At 53.4% G+C, this 24,980-nt stretch overlaps 2 protein-coding genes across 2 annotated transcripts; one reads left to right on the top strand and one right to left on the bottom strand.

The window, feature by feature from the left end:
• Positions 1-366: 366 nt before the first annotated feature.
• Positions 367-13,339, top strand: PAQR6 (progestin and adipoQ receptor family member 6). The gene is made up of 7 exons (XM_065420313.1): positions 367-417; positions 2,305-2,432; positions 4,558-4,763; positions 6,553-6,679; positions 10,164-10,260; positions 12,246-12,390; positions 13,068-13,339. Exons 1-7 carry the CDS (start codon positions 367-369, stop codon positions 13,337-13,339), a joined length of 1,026 nt encoding a protein of 341 aa, XP_065276385.1.
• An 8,031-nt stretch (positions 13,340-21,370) lies between these two features.
• BGLAP (bone gamma-carboxyglutamate protein) lies at positions 21,371-23,770 on the bottom strand. The gene is made up of 4 exons (XM_065420618.1): positions 23,563-23,770; positions 22,982-23,026; positions 22,473-22,539; positions 21,371-21,500 (listed from the first exon to the last, which is right to left on the bottom strand). The coding sequence occupies exons 1-4, from the start codon at positions 23,768-23,770 to the stop codon at positions 21,371-21,373; spliced, it is 450 nt and encodes a 149-aa protein (XP_065276690.1).
• Between the last annotated feature and the right edge of the window lie 1,210 nt (positions 23,771-24,980).

Below are 24,980 nucleotides of genomic sequence, written 5' to 3'. Positions count from 1 at the left end.
CTTCCAGGCAGCTAGCGTTCTTCCCTGCTTGTGAGATCTTCCGGACTCTTCTGGGCCGGGGATACTGCTGCTTCTCTGTTTGGAGAGTACCTGGGACGTGCTGAGCCCTAGTCCACAATTCCCGGTGCAAGCTGACTGTATATTCCCTCTGTGTTGCTGTGCAATGATAATTATTTTGCTTTCTCTCCCCCTTTATTTGCAATGTCTTTCCAGGACACCAATGTTCGACCCTCTAGCAAGGGGCTAGAGAAGAGCGAAGCCGCATAGGAGAGTTAGAGGCTCTGAGGGCTTCGTTGCTGCTCTCCTGAAGGCCGAGTCACCTGCACCTTTAATATTTATTTTCCCCCCCCCCTCCTCTGACCTAAAATGCTGACGATAAAGTTGCCTCAGATATTCAGGGTTCACCAAGTACCTCGTGTGAGTATTGCCCCACTTCACCTCGATCACGTGTCTTGATCTCTGCAATTCCAGTCTGTCTCTAAGCAGGAACTAGATCCAAACAGGCAACCTTCCACACAGAACGAGTCCCAGCTTTGTCTCCTTTGTTGACCAGGCAACCGCATTCCCCCTCCGGGTGCTTTCTACCGCATACGGAGCCATCTAGTGGCTAAATAATATATTGCAAGTGAACCCTATATTACAACACAGAACTTTGGGAGGCTCCATGTAATTGGTACATACAATATGGAGTGTACTGATATATCAAGCAATCTGTTGAATTAGGAGCAGGGAGATGGAGTGGGGATGGGGTGCAGGGACCAGGGTTAGTTCTGGTTTTATTTAGCATCTTTATAGGTGGTACGGGGAAGGCACGTTAAATGAAATTCACACTCTACCAAAGGGGGCCAAGTTGCAAATACCAGGGAGGACACGCACATGCTGTACTAAAGGGATCAGCTATGGGAGCAGTAGACAAAACAAGATTCACCTGGAGAAAGAAGCAATTGCTTCTATCTAGGATGGAAAACAATTCAGCACACACAGGGCCTCGTTTGCCTCTCCCCAGCCGGGGTATAAATGGAGAGGAGGGACCCCCATGGAGTTAGAGCAGGGGTACATGAGGAGTCATGCCACTGAAGTCAACACAGTCCTGTTGGGATAGACCTGGGAGAATCAGGTGTACAAGGTCAATGAAAGAGACAGACCTGGGAGGCAACCGGTGGCAAAGGCTTTACAAAGCCCATGTTAACTTCCTGAGGCTTAGTATATTGGAAGGAGAAGGCTGTTGTGTGATGTGGTGGTACCATGGGTAGGGACCGATTTATTGTTCTGTTTGTACAGCGCCTAGCACCATGGGCTCCTGGTTCATGATGAGGGCTCTGGGGTGCTACCGTGATACAAATAATAAAATCTCTTTAGGGGAGGACAGTCATTACCCCCCCCCATCCCTATTCAGCAGGACCCCCCCCCCTTCTAACACACCCACGCGCACACTTAGTAAATTGCTGATTTGAACAGTGTGGCATTTTGCCGTCTTTCTCCTATTAGTCTGCTTGTTCTGATTCATTGTGTCCTCCGTAGTCAGGATCTTATCCCCAGTGGGGCATAAATCTGCCCAGATCCATTGGAGCCAATGGGGCCAGATCCCACGTAGCTGGTGTAAATGGGTGTCACTCCATTGGCGTCACTGGGCCAGATCTCCAGCTGGTGTCAGCGTAGACCCTGATTTACACCAGTCAAGGATCTGGCCCCCTGGTCTTTGGGATGAGGTCAACACTCCCCCAGCATAACATGCAGTGAGTGAAATGACTCCGAGTGGTGAGGACAGGCTGGGTGGGTGGCGGGTCAGGTCCCCTGCCCCCGACTGAACTTTCCGAACAGTGAGCATAAGGCAGGCTCTGTTCCCGGACTCCCAGCCGTGCCTCTCCCACGCGGCGGTGATTCCAGGACGGATTGTTGCATCATGGGTGGCCCTGCTTCTCTCTTCCAAAGGCAGCTCCGTGCAACTCCCAGCACAGAAGCCCCCATGGAAAATCCCCCAATGAAAGAGAGGGGCCCTGATTCTGCTCCTGGTCCAGAGACAAAACCCCCATGCTGTGGGGGGCAGCAGATAGGACTCCGCCCTGGGGGGTGGGAGACCTGGGTTCTCTTCCCAGCTCTGCCACTGGGCGACCTTAGGCAAGTCACTGCGCCATTCTGTGCCTCAGTTTCCCCATCTGTACAATGGGGCTGTTGATACTGACCTCCTGTGGAAAGCATTTGGAGATACTGTATAGGGATGTCCCAATGTGGATTTCACGAAGGGATGAAATAATGCCTCCTTGTGGTTCCCTTTGACCCGACGTGGCTTTTCTCCCCGGGCAGATCTTCTGGGAGGATGGCATCATATCCGGCTACCGCCATCCAAAGAGCTCTGCCTTGGACTGCATCCTGAGCTCCTTCCAAATGACCAACGAGACTGTCAATATCTGGACCCACTTCCTCCCGACCTGGTAAGTGACTGGCTGGGCTGCACCACATGAAGCGTGACTCCTCAGCCGCGGGGCGATGCCCGTCCTGCCTGGGAGCGTGGCTTCCTGGGGGCACAGACTCATTCAATGGAGATAGCTGTGAGAGCTGGGCGGGGTGGGAATCTTTCAGCTAAACACGTCTCTGTCGGAAAATGCCGATGGGTTGAAACTCTTCATGGGGGAAACGGGAGGTTTCAATTGATTTTTTTTTTTTTAACTCAACCTCCCTCCCACCCACCCACCCCTTTTTTTTTTTTTTTTTTGGAGACCTGCTGGAATGTTTTGTTTCAGCCTCTTCTAAATGAAAAATTGGGCGTTTTCCAGATCAAAGTGGCTCTTTGATTAGAGCTGTAAAGCCAATTAAAGTAAGAAAACCACCGCCAATCAAAATAACCCACGGGAAAATCATCGAAAGCATTGACCCGAACCAAACCTTTTTGAAACTGTTTTTCTTTTTTTACTTTTCGGCCCATTTCTGAATGGGAAATTTCTTTGCTATCTTGAACTTTCATGGGGGCGGAAAAACTATTTTGCCACCCAGCTCTACCACCTGCCCTTCACTGCTGTGGCATGGGCCTTGGTGGAGGGGTGCCAATCTACTGCCCAAAGCTTGCACATTATTACATAGGAGACAGGACTGAGAGGGTCCTCCTGGGTCATAGAGTCCAGTTCAGGCTATTGCAGGCAGCCCCATCAGGTCATCCCGTTAAGAAACTGATCAAGCGCCATCTTCAAACCAGTTGGTTGTTTGCCCCAACTCTTCCTGCTGTGCCGACTGCTCTTTGCCCAATAGTCAATATGAAGAAACGACAGCTGGGTCCCCAAGCAGCTGTTAACTCTTCAAGGAATCCGTTCCAGCAATGGATGCAGGGTGGTCTAGTGGCCAGACCAGGGAACTGGGAGTCATTATTCCGGGGTTCCATCCTTTGGCCTCTGAGGGTGTGTCTACACAGTGAAGGAAACCCCTTGGCTGGCCCGTGCCAGCCGACTCACGGTCGTGGGGATTGGTCTACACCAGTGGTTCCCAAACTGGGGTTCCTGAACCCTTGGGGGTTCGCAAAATGTATCAGGAGGTTCTCAGAAACAATTCAGTAATAGCGGACAGAGCTGTCCAGGGACCCCAACCCCGTGGGGGCCGGCAGCCCAAGCCCTGTGACCATGACTTCCTGGCAGAACAAGTTTAAGCTTTGTTGTAGTGCTGCGTTGTTTGCCTGGACTGCTCAAGACCCGAATGCTTGTGGGAGGAACTCTTTATTTGAGTTGGCTTCTTAAATACCTTCCTGCTGTTTCACGTCTGGTACTCCTGGATGAAACATGTAGGAGGCTTCATCGAAGGGATACGAGCTACAGAAGTGGAATCTTGGAAGAGTGGTGCCGTTTTCATAATGTAATAAAATTAATAATGTAATGTAATGATAAATAGTGTGTAATAAGCGTGTCATAAAAACCCCGAATTATTTCCAAGATCACTGCTTCTATCATTTATGCTCAGGTAAGGGAGAAAATCCCTGGAAATATTCATTTTTAGGAGGGGGTTTGTGAGATTTGATATTTTCGTGAAAGGGGTTCACGGGCTGTTAATGTTTGGGAACCACGGGTCTACACAGGGTTGTTTCATTGCAGGGCTTGGGCTGGAGCCCGGGGTCTTGGACCCTCCCACCCCACAGGGTCCTGGAGCCCGGCTTTCTGCCTGAGCCTGGAAGCGAACATTGCAATCAAACAGTCCCGCCCCGCGAGTCCGAGTCGGCTGACCTGGGCCAGCCGTGGGTGTTTCGGTGCTGTGTAGACATCCCTTGAAGGAGTGGTGTCTAGTGAGTCTATGAGGTTCCATTCCCAGCTCTCCAAAGGCACAAGGGCCTAGTGACTAGAGCAGAGGGTACGGGGAGTCAGGAATCCTGAGTTATGTTCTGTTCATTTCTGCCTCAGTTTCACCACGTGGGAACTGACATGACAATGCTGCGGAGCTTGATCTAGAAACTCCAGAGGTCTGGTTCCCGGCTCCCTCAGCTCAGAGGGTGTGGGAAGTTGGCCAGAGCTCATTAAGATCTGGGGGGGCGCTATCGTCCCTGTGATGCACCATCCCCATTTGTGCCCATTGACCTCTCAGGTATTTCGTGTGGCGGTTCTTGGGGCTCTTCTCCTCCCTGGATTTCTGCAGAGACGCCTACAACTGGCCTTTCCTCGTCTACATGTTGCTGGTCTGCCTGTACCCCTTCACCTCCAGCTGTGCCCACACCTTCAGCACCATGTCCACCCACGCCCGCCACATCTGTTACTTCTTTGACTATGGAGCCCTCAGCCTCTACAGTCTGGGTAAGTCCAAAGCTGCCATGTGGCAAGCGGCCAGTGGCAGCGAGTTAAAGACGAGGCCAAAGGGTCTCTGGGCTTGTATCTAGGGAGGGGCTCGAGCCACAGAATTCAGCTCTGGAATCCGGATGCCCTCGCCAGTTGGATCCACGGTCCTGGGTCAGGTGCAGCTCTGTTGAATAGCCCAGCCTTCGGGAGTACGCTTCTCCTTCTGGGTCAGCCCGGCAGCTCCCCAGGCTACACCCTTGGCTGCTGTAAACCAGCACTAGGGTGACCAGACAGCAAATGTGAAAAATCGGGATGGGGGTGGGGGGTAATAGGAGCCTATATAAGAAAAAGACCCTAAAATCGGGACATCCGGTCACCCTAATCAGCACAGCCCCATTGACTTCAAGTGACACCAAGTTACACCCATGGGAGATCTGTCTCTGATTAGGAAATCTCACCACGGTGAGAAATACAGACTCTCCTCTCTTCGGTTGTACGCCCAGCCGGCTCCCCTTCCAGGCTCCTTTGCGCTCAAATGCAGCCCCCTCGGTTCTGGAATCTGCTCCCCAGGTCGATCTGCCAGAGCCAGTCTGACTTCTCAGAAAGAACGAGGAGTCCTTGTGGCACCTTAGCGACTAACAAATTTATTTGAGCATAAGCTTTCGTGGGCTAAAACCCACGTCATCGATCAGATTAGATTAACTTCTAAGGTGCACAAGGACTCCTCGTTGTTTTTGCTGATACAGACTAACACGGCTACCCCTCTGAAATCCGACTTCTCCGTGTTGTACTGCCCTAAAGCCTCTCTCGTTTCCCCCTGAACAATTGATCAATTTCAGTTTGGGGAGTGAGTTCTCTCTGGACTAGATTTTGCCAACACCCTGAAGTCAGTTTTTTGATTCACTGGCAATTCTGGAAGAAACATTAAATTAAAACTGGAACGCCCAGTGAATCAGAAAATCCAAATCATTCCATTTGGGGTTGAATGAAGCATTTAATTCAATGGAGCATTTTGTTCTGTTTTTTTTAGCATGTTTTTTAATGTGTTTAAAAAAACAACCACCTAAAAATGAAAGTGAAATAAGCAAATTGAAACGGTTCGCTTCCGAAAACGTCAAAATGGAACTTTGATTGTTCGTTGGCAGCTTGTTCCAACCGAAACAATGTGACAAAACTGGCATTTTTGGTGTCACTGAATCCACTTTTTGTTGTGGTTGCCAAAAAAAAGATGTTTCAGTTGAAAATCTCCGCCCAGCTCTATTAAGCTCCCAAAGGTGGTTTCATAAAGTTCGTTGGTTTCCCTGCCGCTAAGCAACTAGCACAGGGGTGGCCAACCTGAGCCTGAGAAGGAGCCAGAATTTACCAATGTATATTGCCAAAGAGCCACAGTAATACGTCAGCAGCCCCCCATCAGCTCCCCCCACCGCTCCCAGCGCCTCCCGCCCACCGGCAGCCCCACTGATCAGTGCCTCCCCCTCCATCCCTGCACCTCCCAATCACCTGTTCGTGGCCTGCAGGAGGCTGGGGGGGGGGGGAGTGAGGGCACGTCAGGCTCAGGGAAGGGGGCGGGAAGGGGTGGAGTGGGGGCAGAGCCAGGGGTTTAGCAGTGAGCACCTCCCGGCACATTGGAAAGTTGGCCCCCTCTAGCTCCAGCCCCGGAGTCGGTGCCTAGACAAGGAGTCGCATATTAACTTCTGAAGAGCCGCACGTGGCTCCGGAACCCCGGGTTGGCCACTCCTGACCTAGCGGAATGTGAGCTGGAATCTTTATCAATGCCATCCCATAATGTAGTGTGTTTGTGTTATAGGCTGTGCTTTCACATACGGAGCCTATGCGATGCCAGACCGTTGGGTTAACAGCACTTTACACCATTACTTTGTACCAATGGCTGCTTTTAACTCATTTATCTGCACCAGTCTGTCTTGTTACTCCCGGTATGTAAGGATCTATGCAGTACCAAGAACATATTATGCAAAATATCAGGGCGTTCTCCATTGCTCTGCTCTGCAAATCCTCCTTGCATCTGTTTCTTTATGCATAATACACTAACACCCCAGCCAGTCAGCAGATCTGTCCTATTAGCTTGTGAGGCAAATTATTCCACGCTTGATACCCATACATCCCTTGTTGATTTCAGCAGGGGCTGCATTGAGTGGGACTCGTGCATAATTTCACAAGTTGTTTTGAATGCAGTGCCGCGTTGGCCTGTGGAACTCCTTGCCACAAGATGCCACTGAAGCCAAGAGAACAATCTATGGTTACATTATATAGGATAAAAACAGTGGACATGGGGTTTCAATCTTTCAGGTCATAAGCCAACCTCTAGCTGACAAGGGGCTGGGAAACATCCCCTGTGGTGGGCAGGTTAGTCCATAATTATTCGTGCACCTGTCTGAAATGTCTGGTTCTGTCCGCTGACAGACAGGGCGGGCGAAGTAATATATTTTATTGGCCCAACTTCTGTTGGCGAGAGAGAGACTCTTTCAAGCTTGCGCACGGCTCTTCGTCAGGTCATCCACTCTGAGACTGGATGCTGGTTCTCCTGCCCTGGCTGATTTCACTCGTGTTGCTTCAGGCAGAGGGTAGAATCGCCTGTTGTATCATCTGTTCTGTTGGAAGCAGGTGCCTTCATTTCAAACGCTGATCAAACAAATCCCTTTGTAGAGTAATAACCATTCAGTCCCTAAAGGGAGCCAGTACCCAGGTAGCATGAGAATTGGCATCTAGTGGCGAGAGCAGCGGATAGGGCGTCTGGCCTGGACTCCTGGGTTCTATTCCCTACTGAGCTACTGTCTCACTGCTGGACCTTGTGATCACTTCCATTCCCTGTACCTCAGCCTCCCCCATCCCCCAGTCATGGGTCTGTCTACACTGCACGCTAAGCCTGGGCGCTGACTCAGGTTTGAGCCCTAGCCCCCCTTCCATCCACACACACATCAATCTGACTCGGCTCAGCAAGGACTCAGGTCCTCAGACCCTGCTCTGGGGGTGGATCAGAGAAAGTCCCACTGACTCGGGTCCAAGCCCTGTCATTTTTGCAGTGTGGATGCAGCTCAAACCGCAGGTCGGCGTAGTGCAGTGTGGACGTGTTAGCATGGTTGTGAGACCTTGGTCCAGCAATTGTAAACCTGGGTTTCCACTGCAGTGTGGACGCTCAGACGTGGGCTTGGAAACAGTCCATGAAGCTGTCTCACCGATGTGGGTTCACAATGCAGTGTAGACATACCCTGGATGGATAAATAATTCTACATACCCCAGAGGGGTGTGGTGAGAATTGAATGTCCAAAATTTTCAAAAAGTGGCAACTGGTTTCAGAAACCCAAAGGGGCTTCATTTGCAGAATCTCTGGGCAGCCCAAACCCCAGCTGGCATCCGTGGGAGCTGTGCACCCAGACAGTGGCAACTTCTGAAAACGTTGACGAGAAGGACATGTAAAGCACATTGAGATCCACAGATAGAAAGCAGCAGGGAGAGATGCAAAGTGTTCTTCTTTTGTTCAGCTCTAGTGGCCCCAGAAGTGCCACCTGCCAGGAACTAAACAGCGCAGAGGATGTGGAAATAAATAAGTTTTGGTTACATTTCTGGGCCATGACAGTCTTCCAAGTAAAAACAGTGCAACAAGCGGGTCGGTATCTCTCCTGCTTTATGCAGTTGGAGGGAAGTGTTGTTAATTACTGTAGGTCTAAGATCTCCTGCTTTCCCAGGTTGCTCCCACTTCCAGCTCTCTCCTTAATCTTTCCTTGATGCTGGTCTGCTCTTGAAATTGACGAGAGCAGCTGCTGCTCCCTCCAGGTCATTGGGCCTCAGTCCCGAAGCTGGGAAATGAACCGTTTTTAATTTCAAGGGGAGGTTCTAGTCTGAAATGTGACTTTGTACGAATGGTCCTGTGTGGTTTCTTGCCTCTCGGTTACTCCAGATCAAATCTCTTTTTATTCGCTGGTGAAAACAAGGTGGTTCTAGCTGCTGCTTCTCCTTTTCATACATTGTCACTAATAACAAACATCTTTCAGGCCCATGTTGTGCCATCAGGAACCCCTATGCAGTCCTATTGTCTTCCCTGGGTTTATACAGCGGATTGGAACTAGTAAACAAACCTGCTGCTCCAGGAAGAGGAATGAAATCCAGATGGTGCTGTACAGCGCCATACAAAGCAGCATAGGCTTATTTTTGCCACTGAAGTCAGCAGAGACAACACTGCCTACCCACAGATCTGCTGAGAAAGGAGTTTTGACATTGTAACTTTCTAAAATAGAATGGCAATTTCTTTCTTTCTTTTTTTTTTGCAAGCATATTTTCCACCATAACTTGAAACAGAAATGACCAGGAATGGTGTCCAAGTGCTGTTATGCAAGAAGGCAGCTGGACTTGGCAACAATTGTGACTTATTTTCACAGCATTCTCAGTGCAGACTTGAATTGTAATCAAACGCCACACACTTCCGGGAGTGGGAGGGGGAGAGGAAATCAAGCAACATGCTGGATTTGGTTGGGATCATACTAATCACAATGAGTGGGATGCTGTCACGTTGTCTTTGACTCCCTTCGTTAGCTTTTTTGTGTTTAAAAACAAAACAAAACAAAAAAAAAACTATCAAATTTTTACAAAACCTGAAGAGTGGTGTTAAATATTCCCCTAGATAGCTCCAACCAAATTCCCCAGTTGCCTTCTTGTGCATGAGATCTTGAAAGGGAAATTGACTAGAAACAAAAATTCCCTTGCCTGGCTTGCAAATGCATTTTAGTGTGAAATTCACTAGGAAGAAAAAAAATTAAACTGACCAGTCTGTGCATTTTCCAAGCTGAGTGAATTGCAAACAGTAAATTAACATTTCAGTCTAACATGAATTTCATCCTGCTCTCTGCTCTTAATCATTCAGGCTTGGATTTTCAAAGGTGACTCTAAAGAAATTAGGCACTCAGTTGGAAGGAGTTTGGTGTCTGGGACCCTGATCAGAATAGCTATTGCAGAATAAACTATTAGGCAGTATTCGCCGTTCCAGAATAATCTGGTGTCCACACAGTAATATGGACTAAGAGACACTTTTGTTACAGAATAATTAGTGCACTTCCAAATCAGAGTAATTATTCCAGAATAAAATCACCTTTATACTGGAATCGAGTGCCCACATTGGAGCTGTTACAGAATAGCTTATTCTGCAATTGTCAATGGCTGTGCAGACAAGACCTTCGTCTCCTTTGAAAAATCAATCCCGGCTTCAGTGTGTGAAGGTTCATTTGTAGTAATCGACTTGTGATCATGGCTATAATAATCTGTGCTAATAAACCAGGGCACTGGTAAAAGAGGGAAGATTTGGTTTGGTTTCCGCATCCATTCCAGAACTGAATTTAGTGAGGCTCGTGGGCAGCCCTCAGTGACTGTGCGGCTCTTAATCCACATCTCTCCCTGTGTGATTCCCAGGTTCCCGGAATTGGAGTGTCCCCGGCTGAGCAAGGTTTTACGGACAACGGCCTTTGTGTATCCCTTTGTCTATGACAATATCCCGCTGTTTTATAGGGTAAGTCCATTTCAGGGGCCATTTGGGGTGGGACTCCCTTGCCCTAGGCTTGGTAGGGAAATTTATGAAGATCCAGCCCTTGATGCGAAGAACTTAGTCTAATACATTACTGTACACCAGTGATGCCTAGAGACCTCAGCTAAGATTGGGTCCCATTGCAGTGGGTGCTGCAAAGCCACTACCCCATAGAGCTGACACTCTAAATAGACAAAGGGTGGGAGAAAGGAAGCCTTTTTCTCCCCATTTTACAGATGGGCAAATTGAGGTACAGAGAGATTAAGGCCAATTTTTTCCCCAAAAGGGACTAGATTTGCTTTGTTTGCTCTTTGGGGGCAGGGTGTCTTGTTGTTCTGCGTCCTAGTCCAGAACTGAGGCCTCTAGACGCTCCCCCCATAACCATGACTTCTGGATGTGCACCGTGAAACACCTGGAAGAGTCCTGACTTCCTGAGAGCGGGGGCTCAGCACTCGTTGCAGCTCAGTCCCTTTGAGGTGTCTTGAGTTGGGGGAGGGCCCCCCACATTGCAAATTGCTGTGGCAAATGTTGTCCCCGTCCCCACTGGGAGGCTGTGGGAGAGCCAGTGAGGCGTGGGACTCAGGAGAGTGGTTGGAACCCAGGAGAAGGCGTTTCCATGGAAGACATTAGCAGTTTTTAAAAAGGGAGTGTCTCTTTAATGCCTCCTGCAGGGTTATGGCCGGCGATGCAAACAATAACCGCTTCCCTGGCTTGTTTTCCTCAGCAATGCAGGATGTGACTCAACCTTACCAGAAAGGAACCGCTCGGGCTTTGAATTCGCTCCCAGCGCTAGCAGGCAGTGGCTGTGTTGCAGAAGGCGCGGGCTCGGCGGGCAGAACGAACACGCACACACACCCCACCCCACCCCAGACACTGCTAGGCTGCTGGGAAAATTCTGCCGTCGATAGCTACTGCCACTCAAGGGGGTGGATTTACTACAATGATGGGGGGAAAACCCCTTCTGTGGCTGTAGCAAATGTCTAAACTATAGCGGCACAGCTGTAGCGCTTGTAGGGGAGACGTAGGTAATGTGGGGCTGGACCACTGAGGTGTTGGGCCTGCTACAGCACTGGCTAGCGCGGCTGGGTCTCTGAGCTCAGTTGGTAGAGGCTTGTGCTTTTCCATCCCTAGGTCCCAGGTTTGATCCTTGCTGCTGATCCTAGAACCGTAGGGTTAGAAGGGATCACGAGGGTGGTCTAGTCTAACCCCTCTGCCAAGACTCAGGATTTGTTGTGTCTGAACATCTGATGACCCACCCCAGGGTACTGCATTTCCCAGGCTGACCCACGCTGGCTTCTGGGGCAGATCGGGGGTCTGCCTGGGGCGATGCAGTTGCCGGAGTGGAACCTGAAGAGTTAGGCCCTGCTTTGGGAAAATGCTTAGTGCCGTAAGGTAGGCAGGGTGGTCTAATGGATAGAGCTTTGAGGTTTGCAGTCAGGATTGCTGGGTTCTATTCCCAGCCCTGCTACTAAACCTGCTGGCTGATTTCCCCCCTCTGTGTGCCTCAGTTTCCCCTCCCTGTCTCGACTAATTACACTACAAACTCTTTCTGTGGGTACGTACCGTGCCTGGCCCCGATCGCTGCTGGGGCCTTTAGCCAGCCCCAAGCTATAAACGACATGTAATGATAGAAAGGAAGGCAAACATTACTAATTCATCCTCACGGCTTCTCGCTGAGGTACGCTGGTGTTCCTGTCCTGTTTTGACAGAAGGGGAAACTGAGGTGGGGGAGGGAAGTGACTTGCTCAACTGAGTCAGCAGGAGAGCTGAGCATAGAACCCAGGAGTCCTAGTGGTTAGAGCATGGCCCTAGATCACATGGCTGGAGCCAAGAATAGAACCCAGGAGTCCTGACCCCCAATGTAACCACTAGAGCACACTCCCACAGCCAGGTTAGAACCCCGGAGTCCTCACTTGTCTTCCCTACAACTACTTCTCCTCTCTCCCACCCCATCCCCGTTTTCCCTGCAGCTTCTGTTCTGCTTCGGGGACGGCTGCACCTGGAACGATGCCACCGCGGGTTACTTCTACCACCTATTCTTTGCCCTGCTCACCGGCTTCCTCTTTGCCTCCCACCTGCCGGAACGCCTGGCGCCCGGGCGCTTTGACTATATTGGTAAGGGGGGGGGGGAACCCAGCTCCTGTACCCCAGCCCACTTTGCAGGAGCCACGCCCGTGTGTCTCCACGCCCGGTCGCGAGGCCAGTCGACCGTGGCCAGCAGGGCGTGTCGCACTGTGATGGCTTCACCCCTCCTGCGGCCTCGGCGCCCCCCCCCTGTTCTGCCCCCGGTTTCTCGCTGGGGATTCCAGGAGGCCTGTGACCTGCCCCACATGGAGAGCGAGGTGCCTGACCGTGCCCTGGCTACCCCGGTCGCCTGGACGCCGCAGACCCAGCCATGCTTAGGAGCCCAGCACCGGACCCTCCTGCTCCAATGTCTAGATCTGGAGTGACTCTGTCCATCAGCTTCCCCATCACTTATGGGGGTGAATCCCTGGGAGTCGGGGTGTGGGGGCTGGCCAGGTGCAGAAAGGCCCTTTAGCGCCTGGGGCCAGCTGGGAAAGCGGGGAGGGATGTTTTCTTGGCATCCCTCTCTTCCCATCCCCCCCTCGCCCAGGTCCAAGCCACCCACCAGCCCCTTTCTAACCTTTCACCCCCCGCCATCAGCTCAGCCCCTTCCTGCACCCCACACACACCCACCTCCCACCAGCCAGGTCCCTTCCCCCACCCCACCTGCCCCAGTGTTACCCACAGCAGGGACTGATAACCTCCCCCCAACACTTATCTCTCGGCAGGGCACAGCCACCAGCTGTTCCACATCTGCGCAGTGGTGGGCACCCACTTCCAGCTGGAGGCCGTCCTGTCGGACGTGCGCTCGCGGCAGGCCTGGCTGAGCACCCGGGCCCCGGCGCCCGCCTTCTCCGCCACCTTCGGCACCGTCAGCCTGGCCCTGCTGGGGAACCTGCTCATCATTGGGGGGTTCACCGTGGCCCTGCTGCGCTGGCCGGGCGGCGCCGCCATCCTGCAGAGCACCGTGCCCGAGGCGGGCCGCCCCAAGGAGCAGTGATGCCCGCCCGCCCCCAGAGACAGCGGGTGAGGGCGGCTTGGGCTCAGAGGGACTGAAGGGAGAAGGGCCCCTAGCGCGTGTGTCTCAGTGCCTGGCGGGATCCACCTCTCGTACCTCAGGACGGCTCCATGTGGGAGGGGCCGTCCCGTGCCTTTGTCACAAGGTTCCCTGACGAACGCTCCCTGAAGTGGGGGTGCTCGAACCTAGGGCTGAGCCTCCAGCCTAGATCCAGCTCTCACCAGTAGCCCATACTCCCCTAGAGCTGGGAGATGAACCCAGGCGTCCTGACTCCTGATCCCCTGCTCTGACCTCCTGTAACTGCGGCTGTCCTCCCGTGAGGCCGCGGACGTGGGCCGCCGGTGTGTCGCCAGTGATAGGAAGCCTCCGGAGACGCTTGTGGCTGTTTGGCTTTGGGAACTGGGCATGATCCAGGGTTTTCCCCTGAACCGAACCCCCGGGCTGATGCTGTCCCCTTCTCGCCCCTGGATGGCTTGAAATCCAAACTGGAATGGGGCAGCTTGACTCCATTACTGGCCAGAGACAAGATGAGAGGCACATTAGCAGGACTCCTGGGTTCTATTCCTCACTCTGGGGAGTACGATTTTTATGGCTAGAGCAAGGGGCTTAGGCGCCAGGACTCCTGGGTTCTATTGCCAGGTCTGGAAGGGAGCCTGGTCCTAGTGGATAGAGCAGAGGCTTGGCAGCCAGGACTCCGGGGTCAGTTCCCAACCCTTGCACTGACTCAGTGTGTGACCCTGGACAAGTCACTCCCTGCTCTGCGCCTCAGTTTCCCCATCTGTAAACAGGCTAATACCACTTGTCCGTCCTGCCCAAAGTCCTTGGAGATGCTCGAATGAGAGGCAAAGCAGGGGCCCCACCTAACCGGCTAGAAACCCCCATGCCCAGGACACTGATGTTTGCATAAGCTCACACCAGTCGCTGGGGCGGGACAGGCACAGCTACAACCCCAACGTCCAGATAATCATCCTCTTTCCCGGGGCAACTGGGGATGTGAATTTCATAGACTGGCCCTGGGCCTGTGTTTTGGGCTCCCCTGAGTTTATCTAACTAGGCCTCTGTCACTAACCGCCCACCACCACCTCCCAGTAGCTCCGCCTGCTAACCGCAGAGCCGCATCAGCTCTCTGCCGGCCCCGCCGGCCTGCTCATGTCTCCCCTGCGCTGTCCTGCATCCCCAAGGGGAAGAACTTGATGCCAACGTGCCAGCTGATGCCCTGGGGCGCCAGCCACAAGAGCCACACACATGGGCCTCTGCCGCTTGAGCTAAACCGCCCAGCTCTGTAGCTGGGGGCCAGGCGTGGAGAGGGCCCCGTGGGCAAGGGGCTTGGCGGGTCTATGGACCGAGGTGAATCCGGTCCGCTCGCATGTTCCTTTTTTTACCAACCGATGGCAGGAGAAGCCTGGTGGGGGCCTCCCACCCCGGGTGACCTCGGGCTCTTCTGCGCTGTCAGGGATGTGTCCCTGGGGGTGGGGCGGGGGTGGTGGGAGGGTTCTTTACAGGACGTGATCTTGAATGCAAGATTCATCTTTAATTCCTGGAGAGACCAGGGCAATCCTGGAGGGTTGGCAGCCCTAGTCAGGAGGGGCTGACATGAAAACCAGGCTGGGGCAGGGGGAATGTGGCGAAGATTTGTCTTTTGCAACAGGGCTAGTTTTGGTGGGGGAGCAGGCTGGATTCAAATCTAGATTATGTTAAACCTGCATCTGGCTGAGAGAGAGAATGGGTGTTGTGGTTTCCAGTGTATTTGTGTGTGTGGTTTACGGTGTATTTGTGTGTGTGTGTGTGTGTGGTTTACGGTGTATTTTTGTGGGGTGTGTGTGTGTGCATGTGGTTTATGGTGTGTTTGTGTGTGGTTTACGGTGTATTTTTGTGGGGTGTGTGTGTGTGCATGTGGTTTATGGTGTGTTTGTGTGTGTGTGTGTGTGGTTTACGGTGTATTTTTGTGGGATGTGTGTGTGTGTGCATGTGGTTTACGGTGTGTTTGTGTGTGTGTGTGTGTTTGTGTGGTTTATGGTGTATTTTTGTGGGGTGGTATGTGTGTGTTACGGTATATTTGTGTGTGTGCGCGCGTGGTTTCAGGTGTATTTTTGGGTGTGTGTGGTTGTGTGGTTTACGGTGTATTTTTGTGGTGTGTGTGTGTGGGGGGTTACGGTGTATTTTGGTGCAGTGGTTACAGTGTATTTGTGTGTGTGTGTGTGTGTGTTGTTTACGGTGTATTTTTGTGGTGTGTGTGTGTGTGTGTGTGTGTGACGTGGTTTACGGTGTATTTTTAAATTTCCTTCCAGCTCTGAGTATAAACTCTCTCTCTCGATCTCGCTCAGTGACCCGTCCAAGGAGAAGTCCATTGTCCCCTCACAGGTGATGCTGGTAGAGGGTTTGCGCTGCAGCACGTTTCTCATTTCCGCTCTCCTGTCGCATTGACTCTTCGCTGAGCTTTATGCCCTGGCCAAAATCTGCCTCCAGATCCCTCCCTGAGGGTGTCTACGTGGCAAGCTGGGCGCTGTGATTGCGCAGCCCGGGTGGACAGAGGTTAGCTGGAGCCGAGCTAACGCGAGTCTGTCTACCCTGCGCTGCGACTCACACCTCCGCCTGCAACGCAGACATCCCCGCCTGCCCCTGGAGGGGCGAACAGCGCTCAGAATCCGCCCCGGGGAAATCCGTGCGCTCTGAGACATCAGCTTTGTGGCGAGAGCGCTGCATGAAGCCAGCCCTGCCAAGCCCGGCCCAGCAGTGGGGGAACTTGTCCTGGAGAGTCCTCAACCGCCATCAGCCCGGAGGGACGTAGCTGAGATACTCTGGAGGGGTTACAGTGTGTTTTTATAGGGCCTTCGCGACAAGGCCAAATCATCCGGAGAGGTAAAGGGGGGAGATGTTGAGGTTTGAGTTGGTAAAAAGCGAATGACCCAGCCTGGGCTCGGGGTGACAGTTATTCCTGGGGGGTGCAGAGCTGACAGGGTGCTAGGAATCGGCCCTAGGCTGGCAGAAAGGTGGCGTAGCCAGGCCAGCAAGAGGAGTAGTTTGAAGTGGTTCCCAGTAGGTGCTGAGGAGGGGCTAGTCGAGGCAGCGAATACAGTAGCCAAATTTGAGGCCTGATTATTTTCCACACCTCTCCCGGCCCTCGCACGAGTGTGAGACGCTCCCAGATCAGAACGGTGGCAGTTTTTCACTAGTGCAAGGGACGGCAGGAGGAGGGGGAGGGGCACAACATAGAATCAAATCTTAAGATGCTTTAACACCCTTGCATGGTGCTTATGTCCTTCTGTTTGCAGGCGCTAATATCAAAGGCTAATTAAAAAGGCAGGTGGGAAGACCTCGTTAAGCAAAGAGAACAAACCCCCGAGGGCTTGGCTTCTTTGGGGACTCTCCCGGACTCTGTTCCCCCCTTTGAGGAGGCACCTGTTCGTGTTTCCGCACCCCCATTCTCTGCACTAGATTAGGGTCCTGTGCCGAAATCACTGGAGTTTCAGCTGCTTCGAATAGGTCTTGAATTTGGTTCGTTGCCTCCCTCCGTGCTGCCTCTAAAGGGCCCAGCAACTGATCTTGGCTCTTCAGCTAGCAGGGTGTGTGTGTGTGTGTGTGTGTGTGTGTTTTGTAGGGATCCTGCACCCCTGGAATCAATGTGAGCTTTGCCCTTGACTCCAGCCTGTGCGGGATGTGCACACACCGGCCTGTCTAGAAGGCTGACTAGTCTGGAACTCCCAGAGGCAGGGCGGCGCCAGGCCCCTAGCGGGTCGGAGCAGGGACCTCGTCTTTCTCCACCCACCGACCAGCGGATCAATTTCCAAACAAACTGAAGCTGCTCCACGGGGCTGGCCAGACTCCCAGCGGGCATTGGGTCCTTTGTGATCTGGGCTGCTCCCAGCTGCTGGACCGGATCAGCCCAAATGGCTTAGCCCTGACGCCCGGTACAGAAGACGGAGGCAGACACCCTGGGTCTCAGGCAGCCACCTAGTGGCAGAGTGTCTGTACTGTCTTGTTCCTTCCCCTCCTTGGCTTGGCTTGTGGTTGCCTTTTTTCACACTCATAATTTTTGCAAGGCTCCCCTGCAATTACTGACCCATTGCCACACCGTTTTCACTAGATCTGACCTCTGTCTGGTCTTGTAGCCCAGTCCTCGTACCTGTATCAGGTTCGCCCCTCGGTGCAGCATCTCGGCCTGTATTCTCCTAGGAGCGATGGGTGATTGTCTGTTTCAGTGACAGGCAGTGTGTGTCGTCCCCCCACCCCTGCGATCCAGGCTATGTTTTGAGAAGCCTTGGTGCCTTCTGTCCTAGATCGGCCTCCGTTTACCCAGAGGCTGGGCTAAGTCCTCAGCTGACGTTAACTAGCATTGCTCCATTGACATCTGCTGACGAACACCAGCTGAGAATGGGGCACCTGTTGTAGTTTGGCGCCCCGGCATTATCTACTGCTGTAACAATTCACCTTTGCCTCTTAAAGAACCCAGGTCCCCCTCTGGTTATCCTGAGTTCCTCGGGAGAATCTGGAACGCAGATAAATGTCTGCATGAAGCCGGTGTAGCAGGGGGTGCTGCAAGGGGCTGCCTGCGATTCTGCACCGTGAGCTCTGCTGCTCCTCGGTTATTTCTCACAGAGGAGGCCTCGATTTAGCTGCCCTGCAGGTCGGCACCAGAACAGCCTTCATGGTGTCGAATCAGTCTGACCAGCTGGCTGTCCCCCCCCCACTGCCTGAATTCAGGGACGTGGTTATCTGGGGGTTAGATCTGGAATACTGTGGGCGTGGGTCGGTCTGTCTGTCTGTCCGGCAGGAGGTTGTCGTTCCAGTGAGAATGAGATCTAGTGGTCAGAGCAGGAGATCTGGGCTGGGGTCAGGAGTCTCCTGTTCTAGTCCCTTGACGGTGCTGTTGCTGACTCGCTGTGGGCATGAGGCTGCATTGCTCTGTGCCTGTACAGAAGGAATGGCCCAAGCGCGGGGCCGTGCATGGATATGTGAAGCTCCTAGTCCCAGGTGTAGTTATGCCTCTGTGTAGAGGTCCTGATCCTGTGAATCTCTGAAGCCCCCGTAGCTAAGGATTATTCACCCCTACCCGGGATCGGGGCTGGAGGGATGTTTTTCTGTGGAGTAGAGCGAACGGCTCCTCTCTGAGGTCGCTCTGCGTTCGACGGGATCTTGCCAGAGGTTCTGCTTTAAACTCCAGACTGGAGAATCTCTTGGCAGTGTGGCCTAGGTGATAACGCTGTGGATGGGGAATCAGGAGAGCTGGGCTCTTTATGTGGCTCAGCGCGTGACCCAAGAGAAGGCATTCCTGCTTGTGCTTCAGTTTCCCCATTGATAAAATGGTGATAATAGCGGTCAGCCTATTTTATAAAGGGCTTTGAGACCAATGGATGGAAAGCACTTTATAAGGGCTGGGTATTAGACAACCTGGAGCTGTCGTCTTCTCCGTCCTCCTGCATTTTGCAGGGTTGAGTCTGTGTTTCCTAAAGCAACTTCCTTGCTATTTTCTAACGTGCTGAAAGTGAGAACTCACTAGATCCCAGTGCATTCTGTATTTTTCTCCCTATTTATTGTAGGTAGCAATGGTGGGGGTGTTAGTCCTGGCCTATTGATTTGGGGAAGGACCCCCGGATCGAAACCCGTCTTTGGAAGGGAAAGATTTGGGCCAGCATCTAGGAAATACCCACTCCCATTGACTTAACTTATATTTATACTCAATGTGCTTTCTGGGCGTAACGTATGCAACTAACCCTGAATGAAAGGCCTGGATCAGAGGACAGAAGCTGGCCGACGTGATCAGACCCAGATATGTAAATATCCAGACCAGCTTTGACAGTGACCGCTGGGTGTAGTGTCTGGGAATAGGGTGGCGTCCCTTTAAATAGGTTGCAAGCCCTCTCGGGCCTTTCTGGGATGCCGGTTTGTTTCTTTGTTCTCTACATAAGGTTATGTTTAAACCCCCAGGAACACACAACCAGGATCACTGTCTGTATGCAAACATGCCAGGCCTAACTACGCTGCTGCTGTTGGCTTGTGAATTAGAAGGCCCACAGGCTATTTAAAGGAATCCAACCCAATTCCTCTGCGCTGTGGAACAGTCTCCCGAGGAAATCGGGTGGGGGATGTAGTGTAGGGAGCCACCCCCCCGGTTCTAGGCCTGAATGGATTGATTTGCGGCTTCTCCATTTCTGTCTTTCAACGAGGTTTGAGTGCACTTACCGGGCGATATGGTTGCGTGAATTTCCACCCCACTCGAGGGGACACGTGGGAAGTTGGCCGCTGCCCTCCTTTGTCAATTAGTGGGTTGAGAGCTGCTGCTGAGATGGATTATTAATATTACCGCCGTTGGGCAGGCAGCAAACCTGCCTGTCTCTGTGTCCGTCCATCCGGGACAGCCCCTTGGATCGACTGCGCTGTGTCTGCTCCGGGGGGGGGGTTGGTTTTTAACAGCGTGCGTGTGTATGGCATAAACAGCTTTAAATCAAACCTGGAATAAACTTTGGAACAAAAACTGGTTTGTTCTGTGTTATTTTCCCTCTCTGAGGGGTCAGCGCTCGGGAGAGGAGCCTGGCTGCTTGCCTCAAAGAGGAAGGGCCAGCCAATTCCCTCGAATACCACAAACCTTTGCTTAGAAGCTGTGATTTCTGCTAACGCTGACGAGTCTCTTTTCCCCAGCCAGCAGTACCTTGAAAGCAGTGGTGACTTATATTACATTCCTTTCATTCCTCTCACCTAAGCTGGAGCGTTCAAGAAGAGGGACTGGAAGCTGGGCCTCCTGGGTTTGATTCCTGGCTCTGCCAGGGAGCGCCATTCACTGATCGGAGCAGGAAGGGCTGGGAATCAGGACGCCCCGAGTTCTGGGACCACCTCTGCTGCAGGTTGCTTTCCCAGGTTTTGAAAGGGGACAAGCCTTGCCCTACCGGACTCTCCGGGGAAGCCAGGAGGTTGAATCCATCAGGGTCTAGGGTGATCAGATGTCCTGATTTTATAGGGACAGGTCCCGATTTTGGGGTCTTTTTCTTATATAGGCTCCTATTACCCCCCCACCCCTCGTCCCGATTTTTCACACTTGCTGTCTGGTCACCCTATCAGGGTCAGTGACATACATTGAGCTCCACCCTCGGAAGAAGCTGGGGGGCTGGAACCTAGAACCCTGCAGGGAGCTGGGGGGCGGCGGGCTAGACTCACTGCTGTGCCCAAATAAAAGAAGCAAAGGTGGGGGGGGAGAGAGTAAGGAGCAGGAGGGGACACGAGCCAGCAACTCTGTAAAGTTAAGCTTCAGCTTCTTACCTATGGAATAGCCAGCCATGGCCACTGACTTGCTAGGGCTGTTTTCCCATTAGCTGAGGTCTCTGAGCCCAGAGGCAGGTCCCCGTTTCTGCTTTGGAGATCGCGCTTAGCTTCTAACAGGTTCAGGGCCGGGATGGTCTTTTTGTTGGGTGTTCAGCCAGGGCCTTGTACCGATCAGGGTCCCAGGCACTACCGCATATGTTAATAAGGAAAGCTAACTAAGGTACTTAGATTGGCTCCCTTCCCAGAGCATGAGTGCCTCACTCGAGCAGTTTTAGCACTGTGAGGTAGAGCAGTATTATGGTCCTCATTTTAAATATGGGGAAACTGAGGCACGAAGGGGTCACAGAGAGCTGGCAATTGAACGCTGGGCTCCCAAGTCCCACCCTAGCACCCCAATGTGCTGGTCCGTCCCTCTTCTCTTCGTTCAGCCCAATAAATGAGACAGCAGCACCGTTCCTCACGTTTATTTTCTCAGACCTCATTAAAGAAACATTCCATAGCATAAAAACAGCACACCGCGCTGGAAACAGCCAGTATGGCATTATAGATACAAGCGCAAGCGCTCCGGGCTCAGTATAAGGAGCAGGGCTGGCCTGGCAGCTTAGGGAACATAAAGCTTGTACGTTTAACACACGGTTACAAAAATCAGCCTGGGGCAGACGATCTCTCTGCTCCCTGCTGTGCTTCTTGGGCATCAATTCCTCTTTCTCTCTCCCTGGGGCTGTGATTGACTTGGGTGGATCTCTGGGCCAGGAAGCTCTAAATCGGCCCATAGTATCTTCTGTAAGCCTCCTGGAAGCCAATGTGGTCAGCCAACTCGTCGCAGTCGGGGTTGAGTTCACAGATCTCCCGCTTGCCCTCGAGAGGGTCGTGGATGAGTTCGTAGAACCTGCGTGTGAACAAGGTGGGTTAATGAGTGATAGAACGTTCTCCAAGTGCTTTAGGGGGCCGACGTATAATCCGCCTACATGCAAGGATCAGTGCACCTGCCTTGGGACTGCACCCACCTCTGGGGTGGAACGTGGCTGCTTTTAATCCTGGGCGCCGTTGCTGGGGGCTGTTAAACAGCCCAAACAGCCCTCGGGAATGGTGCACTGGATTGAGTTCTCCGGGGCTGACATGCAGCCACCTCTGGGGTGGAAGCAGCAGCAACGCTAGGCCACACTTTAGGGCAGGGAGTGAGGAATTCACTGATCCCGTTCTCATGAGCGATGCCTGGGTGTTACCAGGATGCGGGCAGGGCTCCTGGGCCCTGCCAAAAAAACAGCCTGGAACAGCCAGGGCCGCAGTCTGGTTGATTGTATTAACTATACCCCAGGAGCCCGTAGTGACAATAGATCTGTGCCCCAGAGTGCTGGGTGGGCTGCTGTCGCCTCCAGAGGGGCTTTGGCTGAGAACAGTCAAGCCCCAGGTACAGGAAGGCTGGCCCAGGGGTTAGCGCGTGAGCCTGGACCTTAGGAGAGAGAGGTTCAGGTCTCTGCTCTGCTACCGACTCCCTGCGTGACCATGGGCAAGTCACTTAGGCCCAGCTCCTGAGTAGGGAGTGAGATGCCTTGAGCCCTTTGAGGCTGGGGATGGATCCAGGGATATTGGGAGTCTCACAGGCCACCCCTCCCAGCCAGCCCCCAGATTCGAGCGAAGTATTTCAGCCGTAGGGGCCGACACCGAGAACAGGAGGGGCCGGGTGCACCAGGGAGGATGAATCAGTGAACGACTGTAGGGTTCCTATGGTAACAGGGGCCTGGTGAGAACTGCAGCTGGGCTGAGCCTGTCAACACCCCCTCGGCCCCCTGCTGCCTTGGGAAGGGGACCCCAGCGCCAGCAGCGGGCTGGGGGTTGAGCACACGCCCGTGGGCTTTACCTGCTGTAGACGTAGTTCCGTTTGTGTCTCCTCACCACCTCGGCGCTGTCCTGTTTGGAGACGAATGCTGCAAGGGCAGGAAATAAAGGAGGCATGAGGAGAATTGCTCCGGAAGGCCCAGCGGTGCCGTAACGGGACTGCCCTGTAGCTGCCCTGCACGGCTTCGGTGGAACGGGGCAAGTCTTCCACCCTGGCTATCCTAGGGCCAGAAATAGCACCCTCTCCCCACCCCCCCACTCTAACCACTGGACCCTGCTCCCCTCCCTGAGCTGGGAAAGGAACCCAGGAGTCCTGAGTCCCTGTCTCCCCTGCTCTAGCCACTGGACCCCCGCTCCACAAACTGAGCTGGGAAGAGAACCCAGGAGTCCTGACTCCCAGCCCCCTGCTCTAAACCATGTGCACACTGACTAGAGCAGGGATCTTGCGTTTAGAACAGGGGCCAGGGCGTCCATGAAGGCTCTCTGAACGGCAGGCAGCAACGCTGGATCGCACGCAGGGCCGGGCCTCACCTTCAGAGCTGGGCGAGTCATTAGCGCTGTTGGAATGATCCGAGCCTGCAAGGCACCAAGAGAGACGGGGTCAGAAACAAGACGCCCCCTTCACCCGTGAGCTGCCCGTCTCCTGCCGGGGCTGTGCAGAGCTGGGCGGCTACCGCGGGATGGTCTAAAGGTAACAGAGCTCAGCGGAGAGGAAATGCCAAACAGCTGCCGGGGCTGGAGTGGGCCTCTTGCTAGTGACCCCATGCATGACGCTTTGCGAATCTATTGCACCTGGAAGCAAAGCTCGCCAAGTCCCTGACAGACATGAATGCCCCCCAGCCTGCTAGAGCAGCCTAGTTATTCCCCTGGCACAAATGGGGAAACTGAGGCAGAGGGCAGCAAAGTGATTTGCTCTGTCGTTACACAGCGAATGAGATGCTAGCATGCCCCCAGCCCCAATGTCCTACGTGTGCTCCTGTGCCGGGGAACGGGAGGGCTGAGATTTTAAGCAGCTCCAATAATATCAGTCACAGGGGGAAGCAGCAGCGTAGCAGCCTGCTGGTAGAAAGCGCCTGGTTAATGCATCTAGCAGCCCCCGGTCCCCGTCTTACCTCCACGGCACAGGCACAGGGTCGTCAGTGCCAGCAAAGTCACCAGGGTGAGGGGCTTCATGGCGGCAGCTGGTTTCTCTGGTCGCTCTTGTCTAGCTCTTGTAGGATGCTCCGCTGATGCCTGTTGTAGCCCGTGGCTCACAGGCCACCATTTATACCCTGCTGCTAGCCCTGGTCTGTCTGGGTAAAGGGCCACATCCCCCCTCATCCCGCCCCTCTGGCTTTGACCACAGACGGGGAGGGGCCTGGCCCTGCTGCCAGATCTATTTGGAGCCCATCCGTCTGGGCGCGAGGCTGCCAAACCCAGATGGCAATTGTGGTTTCAGGCACCCCTGGGGTGGAAAACAACCCTGCGTTCTCAGGGCCAACGGGGGCCCATATGGGCTGCAAGGGAAGAACCAGGGAGGGGCTCGGGAGCATTGTCAAATGCAGAGATGGGCTGGAGCTGTGATGCTCGGAGCTAGCTCCCAACTGGCCTAAAGCTCAAGGGTGTTTGGAGTGGGGGGGGGGGGGCATTAGGATCCTGTCATAATGATGAGATTCTTTGCCCTCCCTCTGGCCACCCCAGCATAGGGGCTGCATCAGAGGCAGGATGGCGGGGCGGGGGGAGGTTCATGAGGGGCAGAACGCCACAGTCCCCAGCTGGTGTGATTGGTTCTCAACCATTTCCACCTTGAGACCCCAGCAGGGGGACCAGGCCCAGTTGCTTGCTCTTTGTGAGCCCCCCCTCACTGAGCACCCATGACTTGGAGCAGCCCCGAGGGTGCTCTAAGCTACACGGGGGGATTTGTTCAGCTCCAGGCCAAGCCAAGAGCTGGGGAGGAGGGAGGTGGTTTGGTGCCATCTTTCCCACCCCGCACGCTCTCTGCTCACTGCAGCTAAAGCGTGAGGCCTGTGTCTTCTATTAACAACTACTTAACTGAGAGGTCCAACCAACAGCTCGGCAAAAAGCTCTCTTTGTAGAGATGCCAGGGCTTGCACTGCTGTGTCACTGCTCACCGAGCACCCAGACAGTGGGCTGCACAGAGGCCTCGCCGCCAGGAAACCCAAGCACTGGCACAGATTATTGGGAGCAAACAACTTTCCCCTCGCTCGGGCTCTTCATCCAGGGGCCTGAGCGCAGCCCATGCAGCTATAACGAAGCTAATGCAGTACTGCCAATTGCTGAGATGTTTTTATCACCAAGCTCACGCTATTTGGAGTTGTCTTAAAGGGCCAGCGCCTGGTGTCACCTAGTTACGTGCCAAGCACAGCCTGCCTTTTTTTAAACATACAAGCAGTTTCTTGGCACCGTGATACTAACTCTTGCTGTGCCCATGAGTGCTGCCTTCAAAAAGTTGAAGGCAAAAAAGAAAAGAACCTCAAGTAGATTCGTTTTTAAGCCAGTCTCAGGATTTTTGTCTGTGAGAGCGAGAGAG

Source organism: Emys orbicularis, chromosome 20 (genome assembly GCF_028017835.1).
Source record: "Emys orbicularis isolate rEmyOrb1 chromosome 20, rEmyOrb1.hap1, whole genome shotgun sequence".
Classification (NCBI taxonomy): domain Eukaryota; kingdom Metazoa; phylum Chordata; order Testudines; family Emydidae; genus Emys; species Emys orbicularis.
The sequence above is the reverse complement of the archived record's forward strand: the minus strand, read 5'-3'. Positions and strand labels throughout refer to the sequence as shown.